The sequence below is a fragment of the Ictalurus punctatus genome, chromosome 22 (assembly GCF_001660625.3).
Source record: "Ictalurus punctatus breed USDA103 chromosome 22, Coco_2.0, whole genome shotgun sequence".
In the NCBI taxonomy this organism is placed as follows: domain Eukaryota; kingdom Metazoa; phylum Chordata; class Actinopteri; order Siluriformes; family Ictaluridae; genus Ictalurus; species Ictalurus punctatus.
The window spans coordinates 2,226,298-2,244,601 of NC_030437.2; the positions used below are offsets into that span (position 1 = coordinate 2,226,298).

The following is an 18,304-nucleotide window of genomic DNA, read 5'->3' on the forward strand; positions in this document are numbered from 1 at the left end:
AGCCTTTAACCTGTCTATCTGCTTAATAAATTATTTACTTGTTTGTTTATACATTTACTTACTTACATACCCATCTATTTATTAACTTTTTTTTTTTTACTTACTAAATTATTTATTTATTTACTTACTTATTTAAATACTTATTTACCTACTAAAATAATAAATTGTATAGTAAAATGTGTTTGTGTATGACCTCTAGAAGCTCTACAGTGAGGGTCTGGTGTGTATATTTACCTTTTGCTCATCAACAGATTTATTTATTTTTTAGAGGAATAAAGTCCAACTCAAACGTCCACAAGCTAAGAAACGAATTCAGTAAATTAATCAGTAAACTTTATGGTCTCAGAAGATCCGTCTTATCTTGGCTTCTGATCATCTCGGTGTTAAACCTCCTGCCCTTTTCTCAGAAAAGGGCCTGACCTTGAGCGCCAGGCCATAACCGAACGTCCCGTACGTCACAGTCTTACAGCAGCGTACGAGTTGAAGTGTAGCTCTGGATCACGGAGTCCGGCGTAGACGCTGAAGGAGCTGTGAGAGAACTCCACCATGCTGAAGAAGGTGCTGCTGTTCGCTCTGGGTGGAGCGGCTGTCTTCACTGTAGGGATCCTGATCGGGCATTTTGGGATCAAGAAGAACACCTCGGCTCCGTTGCCCGAGTGGGTGCGCGAGGTGGCTCAGGACGTGGACGAGAACCTCGTCGAGAAGTTCATCGCTCAGGTGGACACCACGCAGATTCGGGAAAACCTCCAGTAAGTCGTGACTCAAACAAGCAGGTGGACAAAAGTATCACGTATATTTAAACCACATACACATCACATTAAATAACATTATTTTTCTTCTCTGTTGTGTATTTAATACATTTACAAATTGTTGCTTATGTTTTTCTTCTTTGTTTTGAAGTTGGCGTAAGTATATATTTATTAAATACACCACGGATCATTTGAATATAACAGAATTCTCATTATATACTTTTCTCAGCTTCTAAACTCCACAGAAATGAAGATCAGTGCAAAGGACAAAACTGTAACAGACTTCTTGTGTCACGAAATGTAATAAGCAGGTGGAAATGAGGTTGAGTTTAAGGTTGTGGTAGTGTGTGTGTGTTATTGGGCAGGTGAGACTGACCTGGTCTCTTTTCCTCCTCCAGGGCGCTGACCCGTGTCCCCCACATGGCCACCACGGCCGGGGACGAGGCCACAGTGGAATACATGCTGAAGCGATGGCAGGACAAAGACACGGGGCTGGACGCCGCATGGAGGGAGGATTACAGAGTTTATCTGTCCTTCCCGGACAAAGACAAGCCGAATAACGTCACTGTGGGTGAGTCCCGTTGATGAGGAGGAGAGATGGTGGTCTTTAAATCCTGCTCTTGGGTCCTGTAATGATGTAGGGAATAAAACAGTCAGTGTGGTGCTGAAAATACTCCGCGACAGGGTGGTGTGATGAAGTGACGAAGAGTTATTCTTACTACACTGAAGCGGATTATTTTCCTATAACAGCACAAAAACACACATAAACACGATAACAGCAATGTTGTAACCATGACAATAAGAGTTTACCGCACTCTTAGGGGGTGGGAGCAAAGCTGATGGAGACTGTAAATCCTCAGAAATGGAGCTAATGGGTGCTTTCACAGTCCTTTAAGTTCTAGCTATTAAATGAGTAACTCCAAGGTTTTGAAGATGGAACGTAGCTGGATATTTTTACTCAATCGCACTGAAATGCCAGACAGGCTGCAGATATACAGGTGCATCTCGAAAAATGTGAATATCGTGGAAAAGTTCGTTTTTTCCCAATAATTTAATTCAAACAGTGGAACTTTCATATTAATCTCGATGATTACAGCTCACGAAAATCAAACATCCAGCATCTCAAAATATTAGAATAGAGAATTTATAATACAGAAATGTCGACCTTCTGAAAAGTATGTTCATTTACTTGGTCAGGCCTCCTGATTAAACCGTAATCAAGAAGAAAACGTAAAAAGGCTTGAAATATTTCATTTTGTGTGTACTGAACCTAGAATATATGAAAGTTCCACTTTTTGAATTAAATTATGGGAAAAAACAAACTTTTTCACGATATTGACATTTTTTGAGATGCACCTGTGAGGAGGAAAGTGTGCTGTAGAAACACCAAAGAACTGCGTAATTATTGTGATGTAAAAATTGTGTAAGTCACACGACCAAGTTAGTTCCTGTTATCACTTGCCGGCTATAAAGAGTCGTTCTTTATTCTTTATATTTTTCCCCTCGTTCTGAAGAACGTTAAGAACCCAATGACACTTCCCCTCCAAGCCCAAGTTCGGTTCCGGAAGAATAGAATAAAAAACATAAATGTCAATCAACCATAAATTACCAAGTGCGTGTGGACAGCATAGATGATTTGGATTTGGTCTCTTATCAGTCACTTAGTGCTGTCTCTAATAAAGTGTTGCATAAAGACGTTGGCACACTTCTATAATTAACGGCATTAATATTAAAAGACTGGGGTTCATAAAAGTTTCGTTTAATGTTTGTGTTTAACTAAAAGTACAAAAGTAAAAGTAGCTATTTGCAAAAACACCCCCCCCCGAAATGCCAAATTTTTTTATGAAAACCCAATTTCTTGACATTCCATTAAACGTTTTTAAATAACTGGGTTGGCTGAATCGACTACGCAATGACTGTTTCTGGAAATTTCAGTAAGAGGTTCTGAAGTCCTGGCCTCCATACGAGAAAAAGAGAAGGCGTATTATCCGGAGCAGAATGATCCGGACGTGGTGCAGCCGTACGCCGCTTTTGGACCTGCAGGACATGCCAAGGTGCCTCTCTTAATCCTTTCCAACCCGTGTGTGAGTGAATTAATGTATTTTACTCTTTCAGCAGCGTCATGCTGTGGGGAAAGAAAGAAAGTTAGCGGAAATGTTGCCTGGAACGTCAGTATGATGCAGTTGTTTAAAACTGGGCGGTAACTTGTATTTCAATTTATCGTGCAAACAAATAAAAAGGAAGCAAAGATAATAAAACATAACAGAATTCATTTCATTTAAAGAAGAAGAGGAATAAAACTGGGTCACGCAGTTAAAGGAAAATAATCAACGACTGGATGGTGTGACGGAGCAGAGTTGATTATTTTTCTATAACAGCATGCGCCAAAGTGCTTCGTTTGTCTCCTTCCACAGCAATTTGCAAAAGATTACAATATTTATTTAATAAACAAATGATACATTGTACTTTTTATCCGTTTATAGTTACATTAAAACGTTGTGCAACATCCATGAAACAATTTAGCTCCAGTTATCACTGATGTTATAGCAGCTATAAAGACAAGTTGTTAGACGTTAGCTGAGCTCTCGGTTAAAACTGAACTTTCTGAGAGTCCAAATGTCACTCGCAGTTGCGACCAGTGGGATTTAAAGGGTTAAATACTTGTTTTTCAACCTCTTTCTTGGAACACGACACACCTGACACACAATGTTTGAGGAAACACACTGAAAGAATCACTAACCTCTTGCTCTTTTCATAAGCAGTCATAAAGTGACTCACTTCAGATTTATATCTTATCTCTACCGAGTCATCTCTCCAAACGATCCACTTCCCACTCCCATCCTTTATAAGTCAGGTCACTGAATAACAGCCAGCAGGGTGATAACGGCGTTTAATAGACCTCCGACTGGGTAATGAGCGATTTATCTGCTGACCTTTGAGGCTATCAGGGCCGTCACACTCTGCTGCTCAAATCTGTCGGGGAAACTCGGCAGCTGCTACACGTTCAACCTTAGTGGGATACTAACACGTCTGTCCGTGACATTTAATCAAAACACACATCTTTATATGTTGTACAGGGAAAACTTGTGTACGCCAACCAGGGGAAAGTGAGTGACTACGTGCATTTAAACAATACCCTGGGCAGCTTAAATGGAACAATCGCCATCGTCAGATACGGAGGAGCAGGAAGAGCTGATAAAGTAAGTGCACCACAAAACCTCACCACACACAACAGTCACAAGTCACCAGCAAACAAACTTCCTGTCATGAGAGATCCATCTTCCTGGCTTTTTCCAAGATACTATATTAGTTTTTAGAGTAAAACTTTGAATATACACACTAAATATTCAAAGGATGTCTTAAAGAAAAGTACAAAAAGGCTACCATATTCCTCCCCAATTTTGTCACCTGCCACGTTGCCCCCCCCCAACAAAACCCCAACCCCCCTCCCTCAGCTAGCTCTCCTCCATCAAACATAAGCTACCAATCAAGAAGGATCCTCCGTGGCATAGGAAGCCAACTACTACATCTTGAACTGCTGCTCCATGGGGCAACGTAACAGCGGAAAGTGCTATCTACCGTCTTCTGCATGTATGAGCTTGCAAAATCCCACAATTGGCTAGTGTTCATATGTGACAGTGTGGCCTTCCCACCATGGCCAATTTTGCTCCTCTGGCCCCCGATGGCTGTATCATCAGAACGAAAAAACAAAAAGGATGTATGCTTTTTGGTTGCCCCACAAACAATGGCTACCTTTTATGATGTGAATGTTGGCCTCTTAAAATTTTCTCTTTTATCTCCTGACATTCACTTTGATGAAGTTATACATCAAGTTCTAACGGAGAATCATCACACATTAAGGACAAAAGATTAAAAATAAAATAAAACAGTAGAGGAAAGCAGCACTGTCCTTGGCATTATCTACAGCATGAGGAAGTTTAGGTTTCTGTGACTAGATTTGTCTTGCGTCCTGTACAGGGCTTCAACGCAGCCCCTTTTGGAGTCGTCGGGGTGCTCGTCTACACAGATCCCTATGACATCAATGACGGGAAGATGTCGGATGAAAGTGAAACATACCCCCACTCGTGGTACCTCCCGCCATCCGGTGTCGAGAGAGGAAGTTACTCGACTAGCTTTGGAGATCAGCTGACACCGTACCTGGCTGCCAAAAGTAACCACGAGTGTTGTACTTAATATATAATATATATTGTAGTACATGAAACCATTTGTTCATGAAAACAAATCCCAATTCCAGATGGCACATACCGAATCGAAGAGAAGGACATCACTGGGGTTTCGCCCATTCCCATCCAGCCAATAGGGTTTGAAGATGCTATGAATTTAATATGGTGAGTTGAGAGCCGAGTTTTCCCCCACAATGTGTCTCTTGCAATGATTTCAGTTATAACCAGAGAGAACCTACTGATTTCTCAATTCTCTGATGAACGTTTGTGATGACTGTGACAGCGAGCTTGGTGGATCTGAGGCTCCTGAAACCTGGCAGGGCTCGTTCCTCTGCAAGTACAACTTTGGTGGACCGGGATTCAAAGACACTTCTCGTTTTAAAGACTGGTAGGTTCTTATTGGCTCTCCATTTTCACTCGACAGGAACACTGAGGAAACCTTACGAGTCCCGGCGTAAAGCTGTTACAAAAACGTATTAGAACGAGCTCATTAATATAAACCTGTGATTTGTAGCTGCACCAACACCTTTTAACCAATCAAAATGCAGCAGAACCCTGGTTCCCAAATGAACCGTCACTTCTTCTCAACAGGGGTTTGTTTAAGATTGTGTCAAGTCATCCAGGTTGTTTTGGCAAAGCGAACTCTTAAACGTTTGAGAAAGTGTTAAGTCACGGCCGCAGATTTTCTTCTTGACGTAACCATAACCTTCACTTCACACTCCTTATCTGAACAATAACCTCTGAGACAGCCAGCCGTGTAAGAGATAAAGCCCAATCAAGAGTCCTGATCTCAGACACTAATGGAGGTGAAGCAGATATCGGGACAATTTTATGGACGTTATTTTGATTAAATAACTATTTATCAGTGTATACAAGAGAAAAAAATGAACCCAAAACAAAACACTGGATTGACTTCAGATGTTTTGCTTACTCATAACTGAATGATATGAAATAGCAAATTCGTTCCTTCTGTAAGCTCTTCTCAAGCTTTTTGTTCTCTAAACTGATTAAAACTTATATTACAATCCATCTCCTTGGTTGCTGTACTGTAGATAGCTCCAGTATCATCGGTATTCTCAAATGACAACCTACATTTATTCTTTTAATCAAAATATTAACATGTAAGCAACAAAAACACTGCTATTGAGAGATATTATGCAGAAAATGGTAAGCACTGGTAGGTCAAGTTATTATTCATGACAAGCTGAGAGTTGAGGTGGGGTTCTGTTTTGTTCTTATTATTCCTTATTATTATTTTGCTAAAATACTATACGACTGTCTAATGAGAACTTCTCAAGACCGTTTCAAAAACAACTATGTAGAGGGGGGTGGGCCAGTGTAGACTTTAGCTCCGACCACTAGGAATTGATGTTCAGAAGATCTGCAGGTGTTCAGAAGCAGAGTTGGACTCAGGCTTTGTTTCTGATTTTGTTCACCAGTGATGTGCAGCTGGACGTGTACAACAAGGCGGAATTAAGAGACTCTGCAAACGTGATGGGAGTGATCTGGGGCAGTGTAGAGCCAGGTAAGCTGAGAAACTGTACAACCTGTACATTCAACATGTTTCGGTCTATTAAACTGTGTCTATTAAACTCTATTATTTAAATAAAAAATAGCTTAATAGAGACATTTATAGATTTTATTTTATTCTGGAAACCTTATTAAAATTTATGGTGATTTTTTAAAATGTTTCTTTGATTTTTACATCTAAGGGTTCATTCAAAAAATCGTGAAAAGAAAATGATCATGTTCATTCATCTTTTTTCCCACTAACCTGTTTCTGTGTGCGTGTTCAGACAGGTACGTGATCTATGGGAACCACAGAGACAGTTGGGTACACGGTGCTGTTGACCCCAGCAGCGGGACAGCAGTCATGCTGGAGATCACCAGAATCCTGGGCCAGCTGGTCAAGACAGGTGAATTCACGCAAATTAAAAACAAAAAACTATAATGTTATATGGGATGTTCAAAATATCAAAACAGTTCAAAGCCTGATGATGTCCCTGGCTGGGAGTCCTGGAGATTGTAATTGGGTGTGCTCTCTGGGTGGGAGGGGCATACGCACTCTTCCCTGTCAATCAGAGTGACACTAACCAATCGCGGGCATGTTTGAGCTCATGTATGAGGAAGATGGCAGATAGCACTTTCCTCAGAGTGATATAGCACGAGCAGCAGTTCACATAATCTTCGACAAAATGAATAGGTTAATAATGAAAAATCAGGTACAGGTACAGTTGTGTTCACACCTGAGAAGTCAATCTCAGACGTTCTCTTGGTTTCTGAAAGGACAATGGCGGCCTCGGCGGACGGTGATCTTCGGCAGCTGGGGAGCCGAGGAATTCGGTCTGATCGGATCTGCTGAATATGCTGAGGTAAGAGTAAAGAAGTAAAGAAGTGCTGTGACACATAAAGAGAACGCTTTAGGGTGCTAGAGCGAGTGTAATCATTTTTATTTATTTAGCTGAATGTTGTTTTTATCATTTCATCAAGTATGAAATGCTCCTTGGTTTGGACAAGTTCAAAGTGTTTATAAAAAATAAAAAAAGTATTAAGATAAGAAGACCTCCAAAGGTCTCCAAGCACATTTCTGAAGTTCTCACAAACCAGGCATAGAAAGGATGGATTTCACCAGTCCTGCCTCACCGCTGTGCTCAGCAAAAAGAAAAAAATATCATCTTCCAAGAAGATAGTAGTGCTTCAGATGATTCACACTTAACCTGATATTGTGGTTCAAGTTTGAGTGAAATTGAAAATTCTGGGTTTTTCCCCACCAATAAAAAGCCTGACCCTTCCATTCTGTTTACCCTTTTTATCAGGAGTACATAAGCAAGCTGAGCCAGAGAACAGTGGCCTACATCAACGTGGACATCTCTGTGTTTGGTAACATTTCACTATTCTGTTCATCAGCTCATGATGGTGATGAGATGTGTCACTGATCAATGCTTGGAGTTAATTTGATGGTTTATCAAGAGGGTCTAAAATGTCACAATCAGAATTCGCAAGGTGGAATGAATTTCGAAGTCAGCCACAAAAATCTTACAGAAAGTAGCACAGAGCATCATGAGAGAGCGGTGAGTAATATGAAGTGGTGTAAACAGTGTATCCTGGTCCTCTAACACAGCGAATGCCACACTGAGTGCCTCGGCCAGCCCCGTAGCACAGCACGTCATCTTCGCTGCCTCCAAACAGGTGAGCCACAGGGGCCCAAGCATCTCCTCAACACGTTTTATATCACATCTCTGATGGACATGTGAAATGTCTGAAACGTTCAATGTGTTACATTATTAACAGGTGTGGGGGGCAGTGGTCGCTAGACGGTTAAGGCTCTGGGTTACTGATCGGAAGGTCAGGGGTTCAAACCTCAGCACTGCCATGCTGCCACTGTTGGGCCCTTGAGCAAGGCCCTTAACCCTCTCTGCTCCAGGGGCGCTCTGACCCCAACCTCCTAGCATGCTGGGATATGCGAAGAAAAAAAGAATTTCACTGTTCTGTAATATATATGTGACAAATAAAGACTTCATCATCATCATTGTCAGGTGAAGATACCTGGATCAGACACTGTATCCGTCTATGATAACTGGATGCAACATTCCAACCGGTCGAGTCCCACGTACGGACTCATCCCCAAGTATGTCTTTCCATTCATATCCCTCAGTATAACTTAAAAAGATTTATTTACGTTAGGTTTCCAGTACATAGAGTTTTATTTTGTTGTTTGGCCAGTATGGGATACCTGACAGGAGCAGGAAGTGACTATGCTGCCTTTATACATTACCTGGGAATATCGTCCATGGACATTTCCTACACTTATGACCGGGTCAGTCAGACACCTCTTTCTCTCTAACTTCTTTAGCAAAAATGAATTAAGCCTGGACTTTAAAGTTCCTGGGACTGCACTTGGGTGTAACTACGTACAGTAGTGCGAACATTAGCTTTGTAAAAGTCCAGTGTTTACAGAGCTTCAGAATGTTTCAACGAATTATATTTTCCACAGGTGGGCGTTTATTTAAAAATAAACTTCAAGAATAAAGCGGTTTGTGTTTTTGGTTCCAGAGCAAAACCAGAGCACGTATCTACCCTGCATACCACACTGCGTACGACACGTTCGACTACGTGGACAAATTCATTGACCCAGGTGTGCTAGTGACCATTTCATCAATTTTCATCATCTTTTCCCTACCCTCACCTGGTGACACTTTTATATCTCTCTCTTGATGAAGGCTTCACCAGTCACCAGACGGTCGCGAGGACGGCGGGGAACGTCCTGTTGCGACTAGCCGACAGCATTTTACTGCCCTTTAAAAGTAGCGACTACGCAGAGACTCTCGAGCAGTATCTTAGCGTAGCCGTGGAGAACTTTGACGCAGAACTGACGGCTAATGGCATCTCCATGGGTACAGGGTTCAGTCATATAATCACATCACCTTATAATGTCAACTGTGCACTCAAACATATAAACGGTCTTTTATTTTTCCTCTCACGCTAGAACCTTTAAAAGAAGCGGTGAAATCATTCCGGAGTGCAGCCCGGAGTCTGGAGGAGACCATCAGCAGTTCGGATGTCGTGAGCAACTCGTAAGTCAGAACGATTCGTGCTGGAGATCTAAAGCCTTGTGTAAACGTTATGGCTGCAGATAAAGACAAAAACAAGCCGTTGTTGTTGTTTGCCAGGCCGCTGAAAGCTCGCAGAATCAATGACCAGCTCATGCTGTTGGATCGAGCGTTCCTGAACCCGCTTGCCTTCCCTGACAAATATGGATTCAGGTATTGTTTTAGGACTTATGTTGACAATTAGGAAAATATTCAACACCACCATGCAGTGATGAAGCAAAGTTACAGCTTCCACCCAAAGTTACAGCTTTACGCTGACGCTGGAGACTCCTTCCGTAAAATGTTACACAGAAACGATAACATAAGTGCATTAAATATAAACCTGAACTACTGTCAGAGCTGCTGATATAGAACACTAATCAACACCTTCTGACCAATCAGAATCCAGCTGGTATAACACAGTACTTACCGGTACAGTATTTAGTAATAACATTTATTTAACATAATAATGAAGAATAATTTCGAATCATATCATATTTTTAGTCATGGTTTGTTCTAGAAAGCTCAAAGTTTCGATTCACTACTCATTTATCGCAACCGTGATGAGCTCCTTGATCTAAAAACACTTCTTTCAACACACAAAGGACTTAACCACAAACCCATAAACACCTCTTAAAACACCACAATGTGCAGAAGTGTACTTCTGCACATTGAGTTCCACACTGTGCAGAACTCCGCACCTCTGGGCTGTGGTGATGCGAGATAAATGTAAACACTCGTGGTGTCTCCTGCAGGCACGTGATCTGGGCGTCCCGCTCCTCCGGTCTGGCCACGTTTCCAGGTCTGGGAGACGCCGTGATGGAAGCGAGGACGAGCGGCCTGAAGCAGGACTGGGCTCAAGCGCACAAGCACCTGTCCATCGTCGCGCAGGCCATCTCCGGCGCGGCACACACTCTCGTTGAAGCACACGCTGCCCTGTAACACACGGCTTCATCAAAGCAGCACACACAAGATGTTTTCTTTTGTTGTTGTACATAAATCTTTTGTATACGGTCCTAATTGTATAAAAGAAATCATTTAATAACTAGCAACGGGAATAAATAATAAAAGAAACTCATACATGAACAGGTGATGAAATCTTTCCAGGCATGATTTATTGAAAACACACCAAAAGTGATACCCCTACAAATCTCCGCTGGATTTCTAACAAGTGCCGCGTCTCCCGTCAGGGGGGGTGTGTGTGTGTGGGGAAGGGGGGTTAGTAAAATGAACGGAATACATTCTGGAGCATCGTGGCATCGAGCACTACGGAAGCATGAACGGCATTCTCCTCTACGTCACTGAGTCCGTTTAGTGTGTCAATAGAATACAATGTAAAACACGACGCAAAAAAACCCAAACAAACAAACCCACCACCAGTCAAGACTACACTGAGGACACGGAGTGAGAGAAAGGAGGGGGAAACAAAGAGCTTAATAGAAAACACAGTTATTCTCGATCTAACACAGAGAAGGGTTAAGGCACATATGATAGTTCAAACACGTTTGCTACCGAGTTGTACATTTACCGTGTGTGTGTGTGGATTTGAGTGATATCTACAAAGGTAGGTCTCGATTCCACTTTTTTTTTTCCTCCATTCTTTTTCTGTAAATATACAATCTTATTCACGCTCGTAAATCCACCTTCAGAATATACAATCCCCAAAGTCCTTAGGTTGTGTACTGTGGAAAAGAATAGAAAAGGCTGTATGGACTGGGGGGGGGGTACGGAGTACAGGTCATCACCCCCCCCCCCCAAAAAAAAAAATAAAAAAAAAAAAGGTTAATACACAAAGCTACTGACAACTTTGTTGTTGGTGTTAGACGTCTTGGTTATAGCACTATGAAAACAAAAAGAAACAACACCACTGCAAGCATGTCACACTGATGAGGATTGTGGAGGGATACAGCAGAGGCACATGCTGCGTGCGCTTAGGAGCTGATGGTACAGACCGGACCCTTCACCACGTCCTGGCAGGTGTTCCGGAATAATCGAAATGGAGAAAAACCCACTCGTCCCACCTGTGAGTGATCCATCATTCTGTATTCCCTCTACAGCTGTGGAAATGTCGGACATTTACATCACATTTACTGTACACCGAGTGAGGCAGAATCCAATCCAGTCCAATCACAGAGCTGAGATTCGGGGCTCAGGGTCAGCTGAACCGTAACCGCTGATTTACACCAAATAATTTTTTTTTTGTTACATTTAACCCGAATCCTTGCTTTGATGCTGTTGTCTGTTTTCTCTCCGACTACACCAACCCTCCGCAGGGTAAAAACAACCACCAGGACAACATCGTCCGAGAATACAACCCTCCGCCACTGCCTTTTCATACACGCCTTTAATTCCTCTCTCATTTATATCATATCCTTTTACTCTTTTTGTTGTTTATAGCTTTATAAATGTATAGCTATTACAACTCTCTTCAGGAGAGAGTTGAGATAGGAGGGTGCTGTTCCAGACAAGGTCTTGTTCCTGCAGCTACAGGAAGCCAGTGGAGGGAGATGAAAAGGGGTGTGACGTGGGTTCTCTTGGGCTGGTTGAAAACGAGGCGTGCTGCTGCATTCTGAATCATTTGAAGGGGTTTGATGGAGCTGGCCAGGAGGCCCAAGTGTAGTGAGTTGCAGTAGTCCAGTTTTGAGATAACAAGAGCCTGGACTAGTATCTGTGTAGCCTGTTCGGTGAGGTAGGGTCTGATTTTCTTGATGTTGTACAGGATGAACCTACAGGACCGTGCAGTTGTTGAGATGTGGTCTGTAAAGGTCAAGCTGTCATCGAGAATCACCCCAATGTTCCTGGCCACCCTGGTCGGCTTGAGTGTAGTTGAGCCAAGCTGTACAGTGAGGTTGCGGTTGATTGAGGGACAGGCTGGGATGACGAGAAGCTCAGATTTTGCCAGGTTGAGCTAAAATGTTTAATGACTGAGCAACGCTATAGCATCCATGCAGTGATGCTTACTGCATTTATTTATTTTTTGTCAATGTCCGTTTATTGGGCCTTGCTAATTTAATAACAGCAGTGCAAAGTAATGTTATTTTGTTCGTTAGAAACCAGAGTACGACTTTGGTAAAGAATTTCGAGCATAGTTTGGCAAATCAACTGATTGAAATCTCACAAACTTTGTCCAGTTTAGGTAAAAAAAAAAAAAAAAAAATCCAGTGAGTCATTTTGAAGCTAAAAGAATCGACTCATCTGTGAGCTGAATCAAATTATCTGACTCGCTGAAAAAAGACAGAACTGTGTACATTCCCTCATGTGTCGGGCTCCGATATGATTGTGTGTGTGTGTGTGTGTGTGTGTGTGTGTGTGTGTGTGTGTGTGTGTGTAGACACATGCCAGGACACACCAGCCGAGAGATTCTGGTTATCTTCAGCAGTCTGACCACCTGCGATTGAGGGCATTCAAGGGGTTTCCCGAGTAGCGGGGATCCCGGTTTTCTGTCAGGAAAAGTCGCGGGTGCGTTCAGGGGGCGGAGTCTGGATTGCCTGGAAAACACAGCATAGGTTAGCACATACACCCTAAGAGTCTTCTCTCTCCTTCCAAGCGGAATATCGCCCCTTTATATTCTCCCCACGCCTGCTGGATGGTGGAATTCTTCCTTGCCGCACTCCATTCACAGACCGTGTATGTTGGCAGCCCCGCCGCCACGTGCTCTCTGGCCGTCCAAAACATTGGTGGTGCTGAAGCAGTGCTGTCTCTTCAACACCACCGCGGCAGTCGCAATAGGAGCAATCTGTTCCTTGTGCGCCGGCTGCTGGCCTGTCACCACAGTACCCCCGTCAGCTCTGAGCCTACTGCCGCTGCGTGTCTGGCCCATGGTGGGTCCCCGCACGGTGCTTTACCTGGAAAGAGAAATCCTGCAATGAGAGGAACCATCGGGTTACCCTGGCGTTAGTGTCCTTGGCTTTGGCCATCCACTGTAGTGGGGCATAGTCTGTCACCAGGACAAAGTGCCAGGTAGTATCGCAGCTCTTTGATGGCCCACTTTATCGCTAGGGCCTCTCTTTCCACGGCCTCATACTTCCTCTCAGCTGGGGATAACTTTTGACTGATGTAGATGACCGGGTGTTCTTCTCAGCCAAAGGTCTGTGAGAGAACAGCGCCCAGCCCGGTTTCGGATGCATCTGTGTGCACGGTGAATGGAAGGGCAAAGTCTGGGTTGCATAGCACTGGGATGCTGGTGAGGGCTTCTTTCAGGGCTTGGAAGGCCCGCTCTGCCTCTGCAGACCATGTCACCCGGTCCGGCTGGCCCTTCTTCGTAAGATCTGAGAAGGGGGCTACAGGGGAGAAGTTAGGCACAAATCTTCGGTAGTACCCCGCCAACCCCAAGAAGGCATGAACCTGTTTTTTTGATGTAGGCCAGGGATAGTCTCTTACTGCCTCAATTTTCTTCATCTGGGGCTTTAGTAGGCCCCGGCCAATACGGTACCCGAGGTACTGTGCCTTAGTTAGCCCCAGGTGGCACTTTTTGGGGTTGGCTGTCAGCCCGGCCTTCCGGAGCTCTTTCAGGACCTCCCCCAGGTGGAACAGGTGGTCCAACCAGGTGGAGGAATGGATGACCACATCGTCCAGATAGGCGGCTGCGAAGGCACTATGGGGACGCAGGACAATGTACATCAGTCGCTGGAACATTGCAGGCACCCCGTGGAGCACGAAGAGGAGCTCCAGTATTGCCAGTGGCCGTTCGCCATGCTGTAGGTCATCTTTGGTCTCGCCTCTGGGGCCAGGGGCACTTGCCAGTATCCTTTAATTAGGTCCAGGGTGGATATGAACCAGGCCCTCCCCAATCACTCCACTAGGTTGTCCACTCAGGGAAGGGGATAGCTGTTGAACTCCGAGACCTGGTTCAGCTTCCGGAAGTCATTGCATAGGCGCATACTCGGGCTTTGGCACATCTACGATGGGGCTGGCCAAGGGGCTGTTGGACTCCTCAATGAAGTTGTCCTGCAGCATCCTGGCCGGGTCTTGATCTCGTGGTGGACCAGCTGCGTCATCCCTGGGGAGGTAGAGAACACATCCGTGAATTGACCCACCAACTCGTATAGCTCCTGTCTTTGTCTTCCCCCAGCTGGACCAAGGTACCCTCGTCGTGACCTGTGTCCCGTGCCGCGAACGCAGACACTACTGGTGCCGGCTCTATCCATTTCTTTAGCAGGTTCATGTGGTATGTTTGTGTCTCCGCTCGCTTACTGGGCTGTTGCAGGCGATAGTTTATGGCCCCCTTCCACTCGAGGACTGTGTACGGCCCTTGCCACCGGGCTAGGAACTTGCAGGAGCTGTTCGGCACCAATAGGAGCGCTTGATCGCCAGGTTGGAACACCCGTGGTTGCGCCGGCCGGTTGTACACTCGTTTCTGCTCCTCCTGGGCAGCTCTCATATGCTCCTGGCGGATCGGGGCCACTCGGACAATTCTCCCCTGCATTTCCTGCACGTAATTGCTGACTGAGTGGAATGGGGAGGGCTGTTCCTCCCAGGCTTCCTGGGCCATGTCCAGCAGTCCTCAAGGTCGCCATCTGAAGAGGAGTTCAAAGGCAGTGAAGCCGGTCTAGGCTTGGGGGCACTCCGGGACAGCGAAGAAAATGTAGGGTAGGAGGAGGTCCCAATCTCTCCCTTCTTCGTCTACCACCTGTCGTAGCATCTGCTTCAAGGTTTGGTTGAACCTCTCGATGAACTCGTTGGTCTCTTGCAATGTTACGGAAGGTGGCTTTGCGTAGCGGCACCGCCTCGGGGTATCAGGTGGCGTAATCCAGGATGTACTCATGGCCCCGGGCGGATTTTGGAAGCAGCCCCATGAGGTCTACACTGACCCTCTCGAAGGGGATGCCTGTGAGGGACAGAGGGATAAGGGGGGCCGGTGGGGGCCTCCGTGGGGCAGTGTGCTGGCACTGGGGGCACTGTTGGCAGAAGCCCCAGACCTCTGCATCCATCCCTGACCAGACAAAGCAGTCTTTTAGTTTTTCTAAGGTGTTTCGTGCCCCAAGGTGGCCCCCGAGCGGGTGGGCATGGGCCAGGTGCATCAGCGTCTTGGTCTTGGGGACTACCAGGAGGTCCACGATTTCCCCTTGGCAGCTTGCCTGTTGATACAGAAGGCCTCCCCTGACGAGGACGTAGGAAGAGGGGAGCCTCTGGTTCGGACTCTGATCAACCCCTTCTATCTGACGCACCTGGGCCCAGCAGTGTTTCAGGCAGTCGTCTTCCTTCTGTTCCCACCTGAAGTTCCCCTGCCGGTTTACCTGTTGGAACACAGACGAGAGCGGGTTAGAGGGTGTGTGCAGCTTACCTTCTGTCCCCACGTCCTCCTTGCCTCGGGCCTCCAGGTCCAGCGTAGGGAGGACACACCCTGCCTGCCAGGTTTTCTGGACCTTCTTTGGCATTCCCTGGTCCGGCTCTGTTGGCCTGGGCTCGTCCTCGGGTGTCCTGTAGTCCAGACCGCTTTGCGGGTGCTGTCCGTCCTCGCCGAGTGCCAGGGTGTTCAGGGTGCATTCCAGGGTGGTCAGTAGTTCCCTGGATGTCCCGGGGCCTTGCATTCCCACGGCCTGACATTCTGTGGGCAGCAGAGTCCTCAGGATCCAGTCTACGGCCACCCTCTCTACAACCTTTGTGGCGGTGTACAGATCTGGTTGGAGCCACCTCTTGGAGAGGCGCAGGAGGGTGTCCATCTATCTCTGTGGCTCAGCTCCCAGCCTGTAGCTCCACCGGTGGAACGCCGCTGGCTCCTGAAGGTGGTTCCACCCACACCATGCCAGGATCTCTCTCTTTACTTCTCCGTAGTCCCCTGAATCCTCTGGAGTGCGGGCATAATAAGCTGTGCACACCTCTCCGGAGAGCAGCGGACCGAGGATGCGCGGCCACTCTTCAATACCCCAGCTCTCTCGGTGGGCGACCCGTTCAAAGGCTTCCAAGTAGACCTCGATGTCATCTTCTGGGGTCAAGTGTGGAAGAAGGCCCCGGGCTTCTCGGCTGGGATCAGGGCGAGGAGGGGTGGCCACAGTGGTTATTGCTTTCAGGGCCAGCAGCTCCCGGGTTGCAACCTGTAGGCTCTGGGCGAGCTGCTGCGTTATTGTTTGCTGCTGGAGGCTGGCCTCCATTAGTTGCTGCAGCATGTCATCCATTTTCTTTTCTCTTTTTTAAATTATTTATTTAAATTTTTTTATAGGGCCGGGTCTGTGCTCATGCCCGCATCCTCCACCAGTGTAGGGAATCTAGCCAGCGGGGGATGGAGCACAGACACACAGGAGGCTGTTTTGGTGTCACTCGTGGAGAAAATCTTTATTCAGAAATAGTTGTGAGAGGGTGTGGGTGCGCAGGTGTCGAAGTGGGGGTGTGAGGTGAAATGCTTAGTCGCCGCAGATTTGCCGAGGGTGTGCTAGGCATTTCCCAAGTAGCAGGGATCCCGGTCTGCCGTCAGGAAAAGCCGCATGTGCAGTCAGGTTGCAGAGTCTTCGCTCGCGTCTGGATTGCCTGGAAAACACACAGCATAGGTTAGCGCATACACCCCAAGTCTTCTCTCTTCTTCTGAGCAGAATATTGCCCTTTTATATTCTCCCCTTGCCTGCTGGATGGTGGAAATCTTCCATGCCATGCACCATTCACAGGCCGTGTGTGTGTGTGTCGGCGCCCCACCCCCATGCTATCGGGCCGTCCAAAACATTGGTGGTGCTGAAGCGGAGCTGTGTCTTCAGCACCACCGTGGCAGTAGCGGGAGGAGCGATATTTGTTTCTTGTGTGCTGGCTGCCGGCCCGTTGCCACAATTTGTAAATATTATACATTTTATATATATATATATATATATATATATATATATATATATATATATATATATATATATATAAACATAACTCACGACTTTTTTGTACATGATTTCTATATGCACCTCAAAACAGGGCCGGGTGACTCCACTGGATCCAGCCACATCACGCACTCCTACAGATCTGGATTACCTGGATTAGGTGTGTCTCCAAGAGCCACCCAGCCACCTGTGAGTGGGCGGGACATACTTTCTCTCTCCTGTCAATCACAGCGACGCTGGCCAATCGTTGGTGTCTGTGAGCTGGTGTACATGGAAGAGGGTGGAAACAAAAACCAATGTGAACAATGCACCAATCACCATCAGTCCTGAAACAAATCTGTGTGTGAGAGAGAGAGAACACAATCATATAGCCGACAGTTTTCGTCGAGTCGTGATGTTTTATAAAACCAGACCTGTTCACAGATTCAAAGGACTCTGAGGAAACCTTTCTCTTTTTTTATTTTTATAAGTGTGTGTGTACAGTAAACGGAACTGTCACTCCTCTGTAATGTTAACACTGCAGATGTGATTAAATAGATTTTTTTTGTCTACGTTTGTGTCTGGTTTGTGGCTTATTGCAGTCATGTTGACCGAGGGTTTAACTTTTATCCACTTTTTATTTAATTTTTTTTAGAACCAGTAAATCTGTAAATCAGAAGTGTTAATAAGCTTTAACACCACCACTGTTAGTGTTTTACTCCTCTTACACCTCAGCAGTTTGCCAACTAATAATATATATATATATATATATATATATATATATATATATATATATATATATATATATATACACACATACACACACACACACACATATATATATATATAGAGATAAATAACGACTCCTCGTACTACTTTTATCACTTTAACGTTGTGGGTCGTGTTCAGCATGCATGCAGAGTCTGTACAAATTACCGCTGATTGTGACTAAAATCCCAGATATATACTCATGTATACTGTACATATAGCTCTAGAGAGATGTTTCTAGA

General features: G+C 45.3%; 2 protein-coding genes across 3 annotated transcripts; one reads left to right on the top strand and one right to left on the bottom strand.

The window, feature by feature from the left end:
* Positions 1-399: 399 nt before the first annotated feature.
* Positions 400-10,608, top strand: LOC108255540 (aminopeptidase NAALADL1). The gene is made up of 19 exons (XM_017451551.3): positions 400-749; positions 1,148-1,320; positions 2,685-2,803; positions 3,827-3,949; positions 4,728-4,920; positions 5,005-5,098; positions 5,217-5,321; positions 6,373-6,458; positions 6,730-6,849; positions 7,220-7,305; positions 7,750-7,813; positions 8,055-8,122; positions 8,470-8,561; positions 8,657-8,750; positions 8,987-9,068; positions 9,154-9,327; positions 9,420-9,507; positions 9,604-9,696; positions 10,278-10,608. The coding sequence occupies exons 1-19, from the start codon at positions 547-549 to the stop codon at positions 10,462-10,464; spliced, it is 2,244 nt and encodes a 747-aa protein (XP_017307040.2). The 5' UTR covers positions 400-546; the 3' UTR covers positions 10,465-10,608.
* Positions 10,609-10,615: 7 nt separating this feature from the next.
* LOC108255542 (uncharacterized) lies at positions 10,616-17,927 on the bottom strand. Of its 2 annotated transcripts, none has more exons than XM_017451555.3 (2): positions 17,467-17,927; positions 10,616-16,986 (listed from the first exon to the last, which is right to left on the bottom strand). In XM_017451555.3, exon 2 carries the CDS (start codon positions 16,182-16,184, stop codon positions 15,258-15,260), a length of 927 nt encoding a protein of 308 aa, XP_017307044.1. In that variant the 5' UTR covers positions 16,185-16,986; positions 17,467-17,927; the 3' UTR covers positions 10,616-15,257. The 2 variants fall into 2 exon arrangements, with proteins under 2 accessions (XP_017307044.1, XP_017307043.1); XM_017451554.3 differs by having other exon boundaries at positions 17,400-17,927.
* Positions 17,928-18,304: the final 377 nt, after the last annotated feature.